This window comes from Monomorium pharaonis, chromosome 6 (assembly GCF_013373865.1).
Source record: "Monomorium pharaonis isolate MP-MQ-018 chromosome 6, ASM1337386v2, whole genome shotgun sequence".
Lineage (NCBI taxonomy): Eukaryota > Metazoa > Arthropoda > Insecta > Hymenoptera > Formicidae > Monomorium > Monomorium pharaonis.
In genome coordinates, this window is record NC_050472.1 from 18,638,481 (window position 1) to 18,654,252 (window position 15,772).

Consider the following 15,772-nt stretch of genomic DNA (forward strand, 5'->3'; position numbering starts at 1 on the left):
TCCACGTTGAATCATATCTGGGAGCCGCCGGCCTCAATTTTGCTACTCCTTTAAAAAAACGCTGAACTTTTTCGTTTTTTTCCAGTTTTAATCCCACGATTAATGAAATTGCTGATCTAGCAATTTCTGGCAATTTAGCGAGCTGAATGATGCCTTCTTTTTGAATTTTTTCGTAAGAAATGATAATACGTTATTCGTAGAACCAGAAAAAGGATCAATTTCTTCTTTTTTGCAAAAATTTTACCACTTTCTGAGGCTGAACTCATACTGTCGAAGTGATGATTCTGATAACGACGCTATTAATATATCGACTGATTCCAATGGAACTTCCTTTCGGATGAAGGCTTCCCTGATAGTTTGCCTGCCACTAGTGAAAGATGACACCAAAATGGGGGTGTTTCTCTGTAAGAAGATTGTATCAAATTTTCACTCAGCCGAAAAATAATGAGTTCCGCGTCAAGTAATGATAAAAATAAGGGGAACCAAGGTTGTGCCTTCCAATATGGAACAACCAGTATGCCATTTGAACCTTCATACTCAATTTTTCTTAAAGCTTTTAATATTACCGAAAAGAGAGAGAAGGCATAAAAAAAGAAATGTTTCCACTCTAATGTAAATGCATCAATGGCGAAAGATCCCGGATCTTTTCGCCATGACACGTATCGACGGCATTTGACGTTTGCTCCTGAGGCATGTATGTATGTGCGGCAACCGCTAATTTGACCACTTCCCGCCTGTCAATTACCCGATAGGAAGGATAGTTTAAACTGTGAGGATGATTAAGAAGATCCTGAATAATAAATGCAGTAATTAGGGAGAACCCAAGGAGGAAAATCTGAAATCCACAAGAGCGGATTCAGCAAAATTTTGAAGAATTTATTATAAGAAACCAAATGAGAAATTAACACAACAATGAAAGTATTGAACGAATGAAGTGTGAGCGTTGCGTCGCGTATGTGTGAATCGAGAAAAATCGGTGACGATGCAATGGTGAGGCCGGGCTCCCGCGGATCGCTTTACAGGCGCGGTCGCGCTTGCGAGGAACTCGAGGGCGGCTCGAGTCTCGCTCGAATTACGCTGTCGAATTTACTAAGGTCCAGAATATGTGCAAGCATTTATGTGCTAAATCGAGGCGACTCGATTATATCGTTTATGCATAGCACTGAGTTTCCTGCACTGGTTCACACTCGTTGTCGGAGAAGTCGACTGCACTGCTCGGCGTCCGAAGGAGAACAGAGCATCGGCCAGCACGTGTTGGCTTCTCTTCGGATCCTCCCTCCCCGCTTCGTGTCTCCGAGCGCGATGTCCGGAAAAATCGGGTGATTACGGGAGACCGATTGCGTCCACGAATGACACGCTTCGGCGCGTAACGCGACAAGTTTGAACGAATTCCCTGACGCAGTCAATCGCGATGGCTCTGTCTGTGTTCCAACAGAACAAGGCAAATAGGTCAATTTCTGGTTGTCCGAGGCCTTAACTATTTTTTGAAAAGCATTATTATCCAGTTCAAATTCCGTTTCCGGTTGCAGTCTTTGTGACTTATAATCTGCCTCAACGTTTTCATTGGAAGGGATATGGGATTAAGATCCATATTTCTCTTCTCTCGCACCATTGCCATATTTCCCTGGAAAGAGAACTGTTACGTCCAGCCTTATAGGATTTAACTCTTTATTCGGTAGGAAGGATATTTCAGGGAGAACAGGTAAGGCAGGGAAGAATGTAACAAAACGTATAGAATTCCCGTAGGCACACAGTTTAAGAGAGGGTATGTGCCTCGGGTCGAACGCACTTTTTATGACTCAAAAATATAGGTCAACGATAGGCCCGCTATAACCCGTTTCGAATCGTGCGTCCGTCGGTCCAAGTTTCGAGTCAACGAATTGAATCGCTTTAACTCGGGATCGGACCAGGTGCAGTCTTTGTTCGGGATGAGGAGAAGTAGTTATAGATTTAAATAAATGATGAAATTTATGTAACAGAAAAAAAATAACAAAGTATTTATTCTAAATTTTTCAAAATGTTATAAGAATATAAATAGGCGCTAAAGTCGTGATTTAACATAATTTGTTGGCTATGAATTTATAAAGATTAAATTACAAGAATGGTTCTAAATAAATTTCGCAAAAGTTTACAAAGTTTAAAAATACGCAAAGGGTTATAAAAATAGATTTTCGATTGAGTTTACAAAAGTTTTAAAGTTTAACAAAGGGTTATTAATAAAATTTAAAAAATACACAAAGGTTATTAATATAAATTTCGGAAGTGTAAAACTAATGGGCAGCTTTTTGTTTGTGAGTTACATTATATCTTAAGTAATTCGGAGAGGGAAGGTGAGGAAAGTGCAGACTCTTGAAAATTAAAACCGTGAATTGTTGTTTGGACTCTCGAACACTAAGGGCGGAATCCGCGTACCGGAACAGCCGGTCGGACTCTCGAACAACAGCCTCTGAATCCGCGCATCGGAACGGCCGGTCGGACTCTTGAGCAATAGGCTCTGAATCCGCGCACCGGAACGCCCGGTCGGACTTTTGAATGACCGTCTCTGAATCCGCGCACCGGAACGACCGGTCGGACTCTCGAGCTGCAGGGCTCGCATCCGCAAACCGGGTAAAGAAGGGGGAAAAACTCTAAGAGAGAATTATTTATAAATAATAGGAGGGTGCTTTAAAGAATTAAAACAGAAGGGAGTAGATGTGTAACGTAAAAACAAAAGAAATTGTGATTGTGGGACTTACTCATTACTGGTTCTTGAATAAATCCGTTGGAATTGAAGGGATTTCTTGACTGGATGGAACGGCACTAAACTTTATTCGCGTACTGATTCTACATGATTATTTCTATTACTATAAACTAACTACTGGGAAAACTTTGAATTCACAACTCACTAACTGATTACTGACTGCTAAACTCTTTTATTACTGACTGACTCTTCAAGATTTGGTATTATATATACAGAGTCTTACAGAGGGAGGATGTGGGTGGTTCAAATATTCTAACTGGTAGGACTCTTTTTCAGGATTGTGTGGTGGGTGAATTCTAAGTTTTCTTATTGGAGAAATAGTTTTTCCTCTTTGCCTAATCATACGTTGAGTAATCTGTCGAAAGTTTCTCTGTTTCCTCCCACATTCTTTCAATTTTATCGAAGGGATCCGACCTATCGCGTAGGTTATCTTCCCTTTGGGTTTAAGAGATTAATAATTTTTTTTTCTATTGTGCTAGACGTGCTACGTCTATTTATCTCGAATTTATTATTTGTTGACTCAATATTCAAAAGGAGTCGGAATTATCTACTTGATCGTTTCGTCCATCTATGTTTGTCATTACGTTTCTAACAAACTAATCCTAGACGCATAAAAAATTATCGGAGACCGTTGAAACGGAATTTTTTTTGTAAATTATTTGTTTTTCTGACGAAGGGAAATCGTGGAGTCTGCCGGACGTAACAGAACTATGACTTTCGTAACGACTGTCTCTCATGCGATTAATATATGCGATTGCTGTTGTATTATCTAATTGTAACATGATATTGCAACGTCGTCTGTTGCTTGCAAAACATTTTAACCCAAAAAATGCCGCCATAAGTTCTAATATGTTAATATGTAATTCTAACTTGTCAGCCTTCCAATATTTATGACTACGCTGATTTTCGCAAAAAACGCCCCATCCCGTAAGAGATGCATCAGAAAATATTTCTAAATCGTAAACGGGTTCGGACATTGGCTCGCTCGCACATAGGATGTTCTTTTTCTACCATGAAAAATCTTCTTCTAACTCTGTTGAAAGAGTCATTATTGTGTCAAAATTATTATGATTACTTTCTAACGCGCGGAGTCTTTCTTTCTCAAAGCGTCTTACATAAATAATTCCGTATTTTAAAGCTGGACACCGGGAGACTAACGTGCCCACAAACGCTGCAAATTCTCTTATCGTGCAATGCGAGAGAAATTTACTAAATTTATTTAGTAATTCTACCGTTCGATGTATTTTTTCTTTAGTTAATTCTATAGACTTTTTTTGAGTCAAAAATTAAATCTAGACATTTGCATCGCTGAGTAGGGATCGTAAGACTTTTCTTTTCATTAATTATGAAACCTAACTCCTGTAACAGTGTAGCTGTTTCCCGGATATTTTCAATGCATTTTTCGTACGATCTTCCAATAACTAAAATATCGTCCAATTGGAACACCGAAGTAAGCATGCACTTTCTTAAATATGTTGCTACCGGTTTTAATAGTTTCGTGAAAACATACGGTGCCACGTTCAGACCGAATGGCAGGCAGGTAAACTCAAATAATTCACCTTTGTATAAAAAATGCAAAAATTTCCTGTCTTTCTTTTTTATCAGTATGAGATAGTACGCGTCCTTTAAGTCTAAAGTTATTGCCATATAATTATGGGAGCCGATCAATTTTTTTGCGACTTTCCAATCTTCAATTTTGAAATGATTTACTGCTACAAATTCATTCTTTAGATTTAATATTAATCTCTGCGTTCCGTCTGGCTTAGGAACCAAAAAAATGTTTGATAAAAATTGTCCTTGGGAAAACATTTTTCAATCGCTCCTTTATTAATTAGTTTACTCATTTGTTTATTAATTAATAACTTTTCTTTACCTTTACTTAACCTTTAATTAATACACTTTTCTTTCGGACCACGCGTATTTGACTGGACAGTTCATTTGAGTCGGCGGGGACATAAAGGGAATTTTATATCCCTGAATCCATTGTTGGATGACAGGATCCTTGATAACTTTTGACCATGCGTTACTAAAAACTTTAAGTCTACCCGCTGTTTTACCTACGCTTGTTGATGCTCTTAATTCCGTTTTCTGTAACGATCTCTGGTCGATTCCCTGCGATGCGATGTCTTTCTCGCTTCCAATCTGCTGAGCGTTCTGCGATGACTGCTGAGGGATGATCTGTATTGCCCGCCGGACGTCGTCGTTCGATTCTTGAATATCCGCTGACGCGGCGGACTTTTCACGTTTTTTGCGTTTTTCTGCATACTGTTTTGCTGCGAAGATCTTTGTGGAGGTTTTAAGGCCTTTGTCGTTTTTTCCAGATTTTTTGCTATTTTTATCTTTTCTTCCAAGTCGCCTCCGAATAGCCATTCGTCCATTGACGTGTTTGACAGCATTGTTTTCATGGATATGTTCAAGTTGGCCATAATAATGCTCTTTTTAGCCAAGGACTCGTCTCTGTGGATAGAAGCCTACCACCATCGCTTAGCTTCTCGAACAGTTCAAGTTTTCCGGGAGTATCCGTCCTGAGCGTGATTGAAATTGCTTTTCCTTTAGCGCCCAAACAAGCAGCAACACGCTCTTGTTTTTGTACAATACGTTTGTCTGTTTTTATTGCTGATTCTTGCATTGCTGCCGAGATTTCAGTGTTTAGTTTGGGAACTGATATAAAATCACAATTTTCCGGAATTGGATATTTTTTTAAAAGGAATTTGACTTCCTCTGGCGGGAGTCCTTTCTTCATAATTTCCGATCAGCGAAGGGCTACGTCTTTATGGACCGCCGCTGCTGTCTTCTTGTCTGAATCTAGACGAGCCCCTATCACGTCTACTACCTCTTGTTGAAACTCAATTTCATGTTCTAGTATCTCTTCTGGGACGTTGATTGGAAGTTCTGTCGGTAATACTTCCGTTGCCCTATTATCTGGCGATACAACAGCTGACACCTCCGTAACTTATGTTGCGTCGTTCGTTTTTAACTTGTAGATATCCAGAGAATTTTTTCTCGTCTCTGGTATCTCTTGACTATTAGGAGACACGTGTCTTGATCTAGTTCGAGATCTTGTCCGATCTCGTGATCTTGAGGACTCGCATCTAATGGACGAATAACTCGGCACAGATTGAGTTGTTGATCTCCTAGACGAGTTCGGGGATGGTGATGGTTCTTTGTGCGGTGAGTTATTCCGACGAGTATTGGGACGATGAGCGTCTACGAGACGCCGAGCGCCTTCGAGACGCCGAGCATTTAGGAGACGCCGAGCGCTTACGAGACGCCGAGTGTTTCGATGCAAATCGAGACAATGAGCGTTTACCTGAAAAATGAAGATAGCATTTTGTAGTCTTGTCCTGAGCAGGTCTTCATGGTCAAACCCGTGTGGTTATAGTATGATTGTTCTTTGTCAAACTGAAGAGCAGAGAAAGATAATCTATTCACAACTCTGGGTTATAAAGAGTTTATTGCGTTAATGAACATGAAATGAAAGTTAAAGTTACAAGATTAAAAAAGATTACACGTGTACACAGCGAGACGAGCGAGTCACGACAATTGTAGCCAAAAGCGCTGTAGATTTCAGGACTGCCAACTCGAGCATTTTCTATTTCCTATAGACCACAACGCCACAGGAAGCAGTAGTGTACAATACAGGGATTTAAGATTTAATATGTCTAAGTGCTTTCCATAACACAAACAAAGAAATTTAGGTTTCAAAACCTTCATACGTAACGATCGCTCTGATAACCAAACGTGCGTGATTGTAGTATGATTTTTCTCTGTCAAACAAAGAAATCTAGCTTTCAAAAGCTACGTAACAATCATATGTAACAATCAAATCGTTATAACAATCACTATAGAAGTTTTTTCCGTCTTTCAGTGTCGATACTTCGATTTTTGCCACATGGCAAAGGTGAGGTTAGCTCTCCACTTACGGTGCTTTTTTTTCTGGCGATCCAGTTTTTCCTCCAAACGTTGAATCTTCTTTCGAAGTTTTCTATTTTCTTTATCCTCGTCAAGCGATGATCTTCTCCTTTTTTCTTCTTTTTCCACTTTCTTACGCATTTGATGTGACGATGTGACGACACTAACACAAAGCGAAAGAATGAACATAAATAGAAATACGCAGGACGCGTCGACCGCGTCGCAGGGAAATTTGTTTTTTTTCTCCTAGTTTTGAACGTTGTGGCGACACCACGTGAAGTGGGGATACTACATCTTTGATCTCGAGGAAGAGGCGCGAAATACAATAAGGCGTTAATCGTTAGTCGTATTTATTATTTACCAATTACTTATTCTTCTCTAAGATCAACTGTGATTGGCTAGATTTTTTACGACTAACGACTCATTGTAGACGAGGCATTATACGCTAAATAAAAGCCTCAGTGGTGTAGTCCGTAACTACTTTCAAATGTATGGCAGATATGGCAAGACATATGGAAATGGCCAGATAGCTCTTGTATATTTTAGCGGCTCTTCCTCTTCTTTTTGCAACTGGTCCTGCGTAATCGATCCTTGAATTGAGAAAGGACCGAGATGGAGTTACCCTGGCTGTATTTATATTTTCTCTTTAGCCTCTTCCCAGTTGCAAGAGGCATTGCGCTTTTTCGAACTTAATTAATGCGTTAAAACTCTCTTTCATTTTATATATACATTCTTTGATTCGTCATTATTCAAATTATCTAGCTGTCATACAACCAGAATAGATTTGGCCAGGATCAACGAAAGTTGAGTCCAAATAGCTGTTCCATTAGTTGTTGAGCCCGGTTTTTGCGATGACGAGCATCCAACGAACGCATCCAACGACTGACCGAGATGTTCCGACTGAAATTTCGTCTAGTTAGCTTCTAATACTTCCAATTGAGTACTAATTAGATAACGAATGAGTGACTCTGTATCACTTTCTAAAGCATCCTCAAAGGCGTTTTGTATGAGTAAGTCTGCATTAATATCCGTGAACTCAGTCTTGGCATGATAACGGGAATATCAATCCGTTCAATTAGTAACTTTGATATTTCATTTCTTTAACCATTTAGACAGATCAATTTTTTATTGTTATTAATTGAATGTAATATTTCTGAGAAATAAGAAAGCGTAATAAGGGACTTTAAAATGTCTATGTCGGTATTAGTGACTTTTCTCTGCACAACTCCATAATATAAATCATTCAATTTATGCATGAATTTCATTTAAACTTTATATATACGTATATAACTCATAATGATATACTCATTATTTAAAATTAACATTGTTTTATTACTTTTCAAATTTTCTAATTCTATCAAGCTTACAAACAAATCATTATATTTCATTTAGTTCAGATTATATTTTTTGTAGTATTTTTTAGATTTTTATATTCAAAACTCAAGTACTTTGTGATTATATTATTAAGGAATTTTAAAAAACGTATATGATAAAATAAAAATACTTTAAGCTGCATTAAAAGATTCTCTAATTTTACTTGGATAATTACTTTGAATAAAATTATTCAAAATATCCGGGAAATATTCTCAGAATATTCTTTATAAAATTTGAATAAATGCTTTGGGTACATAATAAAGAACAAATCTTGCGTTAAACCGCAGCGTCGGAGAATACAATAGCGTTCGCCACATCAAGTTCCATTGCGAGGACAGATGCAGTGCCCTCAGCGTCCAGAGCTACGAGTTCACTCGCCGATACCTCATCCTCCGAAGGCTTCGAGGTCATCGAGTCTGCCGAGGTGGTGCGCAAAGAAGTGTCTGTTGATGACAAGAAGGAACATTAGACCTTGACCATGTCAGTCGCGTGACAGACAGGGTGTATCATTTTCACACGACTGCTTCCGTCGGCTTTCTTTACGCGGGAAGGATATTTTGTCATGGAACTTAAACTATAAAGTAATATAGTCTTTCTCTACATATAAAAGAATAAGCAAGATATTTCTTCGATTTTGATAAGAATAAACTTGGGAATCTTTAAAAATGTCATAGGTATTATACTTCAAGAGCAAAACTAATGAACGAAGAGGCAAAGATTTATATAACGATGTAATTATGAGAATAAATTATCAGTGTTAGTAATACGGGGAATTACTGGAGATTGAGTTTCGTGTAATTATATGTTTCAATGTTTAGATCCGTTAGACGTGTAATAGTAAAGTTAAACGTTATGAATGTACTTTCAGAATAAGGTGCAATGTTTTTAATTTATCGCGTCTACGTTTTGTATGTCAATTACTTAATAATTCTTCTTTGTAATGTAATATGTGTAATTTTTTAATATAATGTTTTGTAAGATTATTTTATTACAAAAGATCATTATTTGTTCGAAGATACGTTACACAAGTGCGAAATGTATTACAATCAATATTATCTTCTAACCAAAATACATATTTGTGAATAATTTTAAAATTCTTGTTAATTTGTGTGATTTGTTTATTTTGGAAATATAATATTTCTCTTATTTTATGAAGAGTTAATAATTCTAGGCAATTTTTTAATGTATGTTTTTATTTAAGGATGTGTTACACTTATTTTAAAAATAATGAAAAAATAGACATACATTGTTTTATATTGCATTTAAAAATAATACAAAAAATTTCTACTTGGCTAAAAAATGATTTTAAATGAAAGTATACTCAAATAGAAATATATTAAGAACAATTTTTAAATTTTTTAATGCAAATATTTTAAGTATTTAAGATGATTTATGCAAAGTTTCGTTGCACTATAAAGATTAGTTTAAAAAAATTAATTTTGTCATTTTCGAAATTTTAATATTGCAATATTAAAAAAGAATATAGAGTAAATAAATTATAAAGCTATAAAAAATATTTAATAAAAATACAATGTGTTACGGATACAACCTTCATATGTACATATATAATTTATTTAAAGTATAAATGTTGATGTTTGTAAAAATAAGTGTAATGCGTCTTTAATTATTTTATACATTTATTTTGTCATTTACTCGACGATTACGAAATTTGTCCGTGAAAGTGATTCAACTGACGATTAAAATAAAAGTGTCTGTTATTACTTTTATCTAATCTTAAAACTCTAAAGGGTTACAAGATCACTCGATAAAATTATATTTAACGTCAAGATTTATATTGAGATTAATTGGAATGCGCTAAAATTTTCATGAACTAATTTTTTACAAATTTTTAAAACAATATATTTAAACGTTGAATTGTGTTGTTCGTACTTGTCTCTGCACTCTTTGTCTCTTGAAAAGTTAGGGAAGCACCTGTCGGCGAGATCGCCAAGATCGCAGTTTCTGAGTGTAACAATTGCGATATCACTGAATATTTTTTTGTTCCTTTTTCGTTTATTCTATACATACATTACGATCTATTGAAACAGAGATGGAGATATCGCTCAGTAGGAATTTTTATATTGAACAAAAATTGTGTCGTTTAAAGTGACTCGATTTATATTATGATAATTAATAAAAATATGTATTAATAACATTTAAATCACAACATAATTAAAATAAACAAAATGGTATGTGATTATCCGATCGATTGCAGCGTTTTCTCTTTTTCTTTCTTAATAATATTTTTCGATGTTTCGATTGTGCTCAATTAGACTTTGGCTTAATAGAGAGATAAAGAAATAGACGCGCAATCGACTAATAAACCTTTTAAAATTATTGAATACTCGTGTAATGATATAAAAAAATGTTTGCTGCGTTAGAATTTTATTGATATAAATTGATACATACTTAATCTTGCGCTCAGTAGCAAGTCATTCGGACGACACTGTATATAAATGACCATAGTGAGTTACTAAGCGAATAGATTGATGAATGCATCAACAGTGTATCTTTCACATATTCCTTTTTCCTTTTATGCATAGTTTATTTTATAATGTGTTTGGAATCTAGGAACTCTTTTGAATATATTACCCGAAAATTTGTAATTTATTATTTATAACCAATTAATTTTTAAGGTTTAATCTTTAAGGTTTAGTCTAAGAAGGTATATACATTTTAACATATTAAAATAAGGCCTGATTTTATAATTTTTTTCGTAAAAAAACGAAAAAGACAGAAAAGTGTTTATGTTATTGTAAAGATCATACTTTTTTAAAATATTTAAATTTTATTAATAAGTATGTAAACTTATTGAAAAGTAGAGAAAATGGCATTAAATTTTTTAAAATCTCTTTAAATTTTCCTAAATTATGGTTTTATTATAAAAATGGCATTTCCGGTGACCACTGATGTTCTCATAAAACTCATTAAAAAACGAAATGGAACAAGCCTCAAAAAGTTGAAACATATATTTGATGTTTGATGTAGCCGTTTTTCGAAACATTGTGTTTGAACAAAATGGCAACTGATGAAAATTAACAGTTTATTATAAATTTTGCTTATTTTTGATTACTACTAAAAACTATGCGTCATAACAAAAATCCTTTGTCAAATATCAGTTTTTAATATTTAAAAGAAATATGTAAAACTGCAAATCGATTGATCGAGCTGTTTTTAAGATTTCATGGTTCTACATTTTTTAAATATCATTTGAACAACAACTATTTTATATAATTTTTAAATAAAATTTATATGTTAAATAGAGGAAAAAAAAAATCTCTATATAATGCAATAAATATAATTTATCTATCTTTTTTCCATAAAAATTGCGCAAAGTTACGCTTTTAGATCGAATGTATATGCCCTCTTAAGTTGCAGTTACCATCCGCTAAAATGACAAAATAGGTAGTTTTTGCAATTCTGTATTTCAGATATGCTAAAGTCACGTGACGTAATACCCGTATTCTATCTTTTTTTAATTTTAACCTTAAAACAATAAAGGAAATAAGAAATTTCGAATATGTATAAATTGCGAAAAAAAACCACTTCTGTCTGAATGATACTACGTTTTCCACCTTGATGCATTATTACTTAAAATTAATGATAATCATTATATATGTAAGTTTACACTGTATAATTTGCGCGTTTCGGAAATTTTCACGTTTAGTGATATATACTATGTATTATTGGCGAACGAAATGATATGGTTTTTTTTTTATTGTATAAGCTTTGACACGTATGAAATATTAAAACAAGAAACGTATCAAAAAGGCATATTCTGTACTTCTTAACGACAGTATCAATATCATTATACTATTGTTGCACACATATCATATATAACAAAAAAGCTGCGTAACGATAATATAATGTAACGATACCGAAGAGTTACTGAATAGGCTTTAAGAAACAAATTCCTGTGTTAAAAATGTGTATTAGCGTTAGTAAAAACGCCATCTGGAAGTTTGCCTTCAGAAAATGTAAACTTCATATATTTGGATACAATATTACTAACATTGATACAAATTCTTTCATTTGAGTTTGATTCTCTGATCGAAATAATTTATGCTCCTCTCCCCCTTCTCCTCCAAAAACAGAAATGAATCAGCACACCCGTTGGAGACTGACGATAATAATAAATGCGAATTGTTGGTGTAATTTGTCGAACTTGGTATGTATCATATACTACAAGTGTTATATCGAGCGGTATTTTAACGAATAATAACAAAAAAAGGGAAAAAAAGAATTGCGCAGAATTGTACAAATGCGCTCAGTTACACAGAAATGCGATGAAACCTAGAGAAAGAAAATTACTTAAGAATACTGTCGATTGTAAAACCACCTATTGCCGTTTTATTGTCACCCAAGTCACATTTGTAAACGAGTGCGTCTGTAATATATATATATATATATATTTTTTTTAATTATTTATTACATGTCGTATAGATTTTTTTGGTTGTATATTATCAGATAACATTGTTATGCTATTATTCTACTATTGTGCTACTATTACTGCTGTTATTATTAGATTATAAATAAAGAGATCTTATTCTAAAGTTTTATTCTGATTTATTTGCGATTCGACATTTGACTCATCCCATCCTTATGCTATCCCGTCGCTTCGAACAGCAACGGAGCAGATTCGAGATTTAAAAGCGATTCTTGCGAAATTGAAATTGATTGTTCAACTTGGAAACGTAAGACGGAGACTGCGCGGCCGACGTGGAGAGCTGCGTTGGATTCTGCTCAAGTCGCGCGGATGGGAAAGGACTTGGTGGGGAAGGACGGAACAAACCGAAATAGACAAATACACACTGGTATCCCTTTGAGGGAATCAAACAGGTGGCGTGGAGTACGAAGATAACACGATAGAACAGGGGGGGGGGGGAGAGAGAGATAGTGAGAGAGAGGGGAGAGGGAGAAAGAGGAAGACGAACTGCGTGGGCGAGGGATGGAGATACGGTGATTCGTGGGAATGCCCAAAGAGACACGACACTCCTACAAATGTAGCGATTTATTTTCATTAAGACATAATTAGGAGTGAGTCGCATCGCGATCCGATTCGTCGCTTGAATCTCTCCTCCTCTTCTTCCTCCTCCTCCTCCTCCTCCTCCTCCTTCATCGCCGTTCTTCCGTCGTATGTACATCGTAGGTACACGTATGTACGGGATACATCGATGCGCATTGATATCGTGACATTCAGGCTTAGTATTTCAAAGATGTATAATTTTGCGCGCGCGCGTATGGAATTTTCTTTGGGAATTATTACGATTTTTTGTCTTCTTAATCTTTTATGAAATTATTGATATACTATGCATGCAACGTATATACGCGTTTATAAAAGAAGAACATTTTTGTTTTGAGAATATCTTTATTTATGAAACATTAAATATGTATTAAAATGAGATTATACATTAATTTAAAAAATTAATATATTCTTATTATGCTATAATTTTTATGAGTAGAGAAGAAAAAATATCGTAAGAATAATAAAGTCTCTTTAAATAAAGAATTAAAATTATTTAATATTATTATAATATTACCAAAATGCTATTATCATATTACTTTTTAGATGATTATTATAATAATTGAATATAATAATTGATTATTATAATTGAAATAACAATATATTTGTTGTTAAAATTTAAGATGGTCAAATTCTAAAGATTAAATTAAACAGAATGATTCTTAGGTAAGTACAAAAATTTAAAAGGATATCTTGATATATTTTATTTAGGTAAAAAATCCTATTTATATTTTAAACACTGCTTTGTTTTCAAAATAATATGATTATTCATACACGTTCCTAATGTTGGTTATGAATATGTTTTATTGCTATTAGAAAGTTAATTTAATACAACAAGCATACATATTAAATTTGAATTAAATATCTCTAAGTGTTTTTTCAAATTTTTGAAAATTTTTGTTCTTAACTTCAACATTTTATATTTTGAAAATAAAGCGCTTTAAGGCATATGTTTATAATATGTTTTCTTCTTAAAACAAGTTAAAGAATATTTTCTTTACACATTTTTTTACTTATTTAGTAATTACAATTTGATACATAAACAAGAATATAATAATTGTTAAATAAAATATATTAGTTTTAACTTATAAGTTTAATTTTTATTTATAGTGTTTAAAAGAAAACAACGGATAATTAAATTAATTAACAATTTAATATTATAATAATTTTAATCTCGTTTATTTTGTAACTATTTTAAAGACAAAAAATCTATTCAATGCATTGTTTAGTGAACTTTGAAAGATATTTAAAATAATACAAGTAAATATCAGAAGATCAAGCTATAACCAAAGATTTATTCTTTGTTAGATGTCTAATCATATTGATTTATATTCGCTTATTGTCTTTATTTAATATAATTTTTAAAATTATTTTTTACTTGGAAAGAGATGATGACAGCAAATTTTGAAATAGAAAAAACAATATCAAATATTACTATCAAATAAACCATACATAAATAATACAAAACATAAGTACTGTTATTTTTTGATTAAAGCAGATCTTGTTATAATATTTTCATATTATTTATTAATATAATATGTTTTTCAGTTCTATAAACTTTGATGTAGTGGTCAAATTTAAAACGCAATTGTAAACTAAAGCTAAAAATAATATTTTATTAATAATTTGATCCTTAAATTTAATAGCATTTTAAACATATTATATTAAGCATTGAAATTTAAACTTATACATATACATATTTTTTTAACGTGCGTAAACACAAAGCAGTTAAGGCATAAAGCAAAATCTTATGTACATTTTTCTTAAGTATTAAAAAATTTGACTGTTGTAAAAACCGCATATACTGTTTGTATGTATACATATATATTTCATGCGATAGCAATTCTTCAGCGATTGGAAAGGGTTAGAATGAATAATCCAGCGAAAAGGTGAACTGGCGAGGGAGAAGCGGAAGGATATACTAGCTTGTGTATCGGTGAACGGCTACAAGGCCACTTCCGTGTGTTCCGGAAATTCGTGTGGAGACTCAGCTCGTAGTTGTAGAGTGACAGTGAGAAGAGAAGAGGAGAGGGAGGAAGAGGAGGAGGAGGAAGAAGTGGAGCAGGAGCAGGAGGAGGAGGAGGAGAAAGAGGAAGAGGATGGAAACAGAAAGCCCACAGGGGCTAAATTTGCATCCGGCAAAGCAACCTCGGACTACTTTATTTGATTGGCTGCCCGCAGGGCTGCCTTCTGTCCCTACATGGACAAACCTACACGGATCGTTTCATGTTTCTCTTTTCCCTCTCTGTTCACGTCTTATTTTTTTCTTCTTCCTCCGTCTTATTCTCTGTTACTATTTTGTTTCTTTGGAACTACTACTTTTCTCGGCCATCTTGCTTGCTGCTAGATAGGATATTTCGCTGTTGAAATCATAGCCCGATAGGAAAAGATTTATAAAATTGTATGACAAAATATTGTAAAAGATTTATAATTCGTCATTATGAGGGCATAGTTGAGAAAATAGATGTAGAGACATTAACCTTTTAAAAAACATTAATAAATGTTTGCGCAATTAAATTTTTAAATGATATGCTAGCGTAACAATAGCGATATGGCGAATCATCTTAACAGCACATTTGCAAAATTAAAATTTAGTAATAAATTGTAGAATAATTGAGAAAAATATTTCCGTCGTAACATGTTTAAAACATTTAGAAATATAATTGTGCACAAAAGACTCAAATTATTTCCCAATTATTCTTAAATTATGATGCACAAATATT

General features: G+C 33.9%; 1 protein-coding gene across 4 annotated transcripts in view; it reads left to right on the forward strand.

Annotated features, from left to right (window-relative positions):
* Nucleotides 1-9,120, forward strand: part of LOC105831572 (membralin) — a 361,211-nt gene extending 352,091 nt beyond the window's left edge. For all 4 annotated transcript variants that reach the window (XM_036288173.1, XM_036288174.1, XM_036288172.1 and 1 more), the window contains one exon: nt 8,314-9,120. In XM_036288173.1, the coding sequence (XP_036144066.1) occupies nt 8,314-8,495 (182 nt within the window). In that variant the 3' untranslated portion in view covers nt 8,496-9,120. The remainder of the gene's footprint in view (nt 1-8,313) is intronic.
* The last annotated feature ends 6,652 nt before the right edge of the window (nt 9,121-15,772 follow it).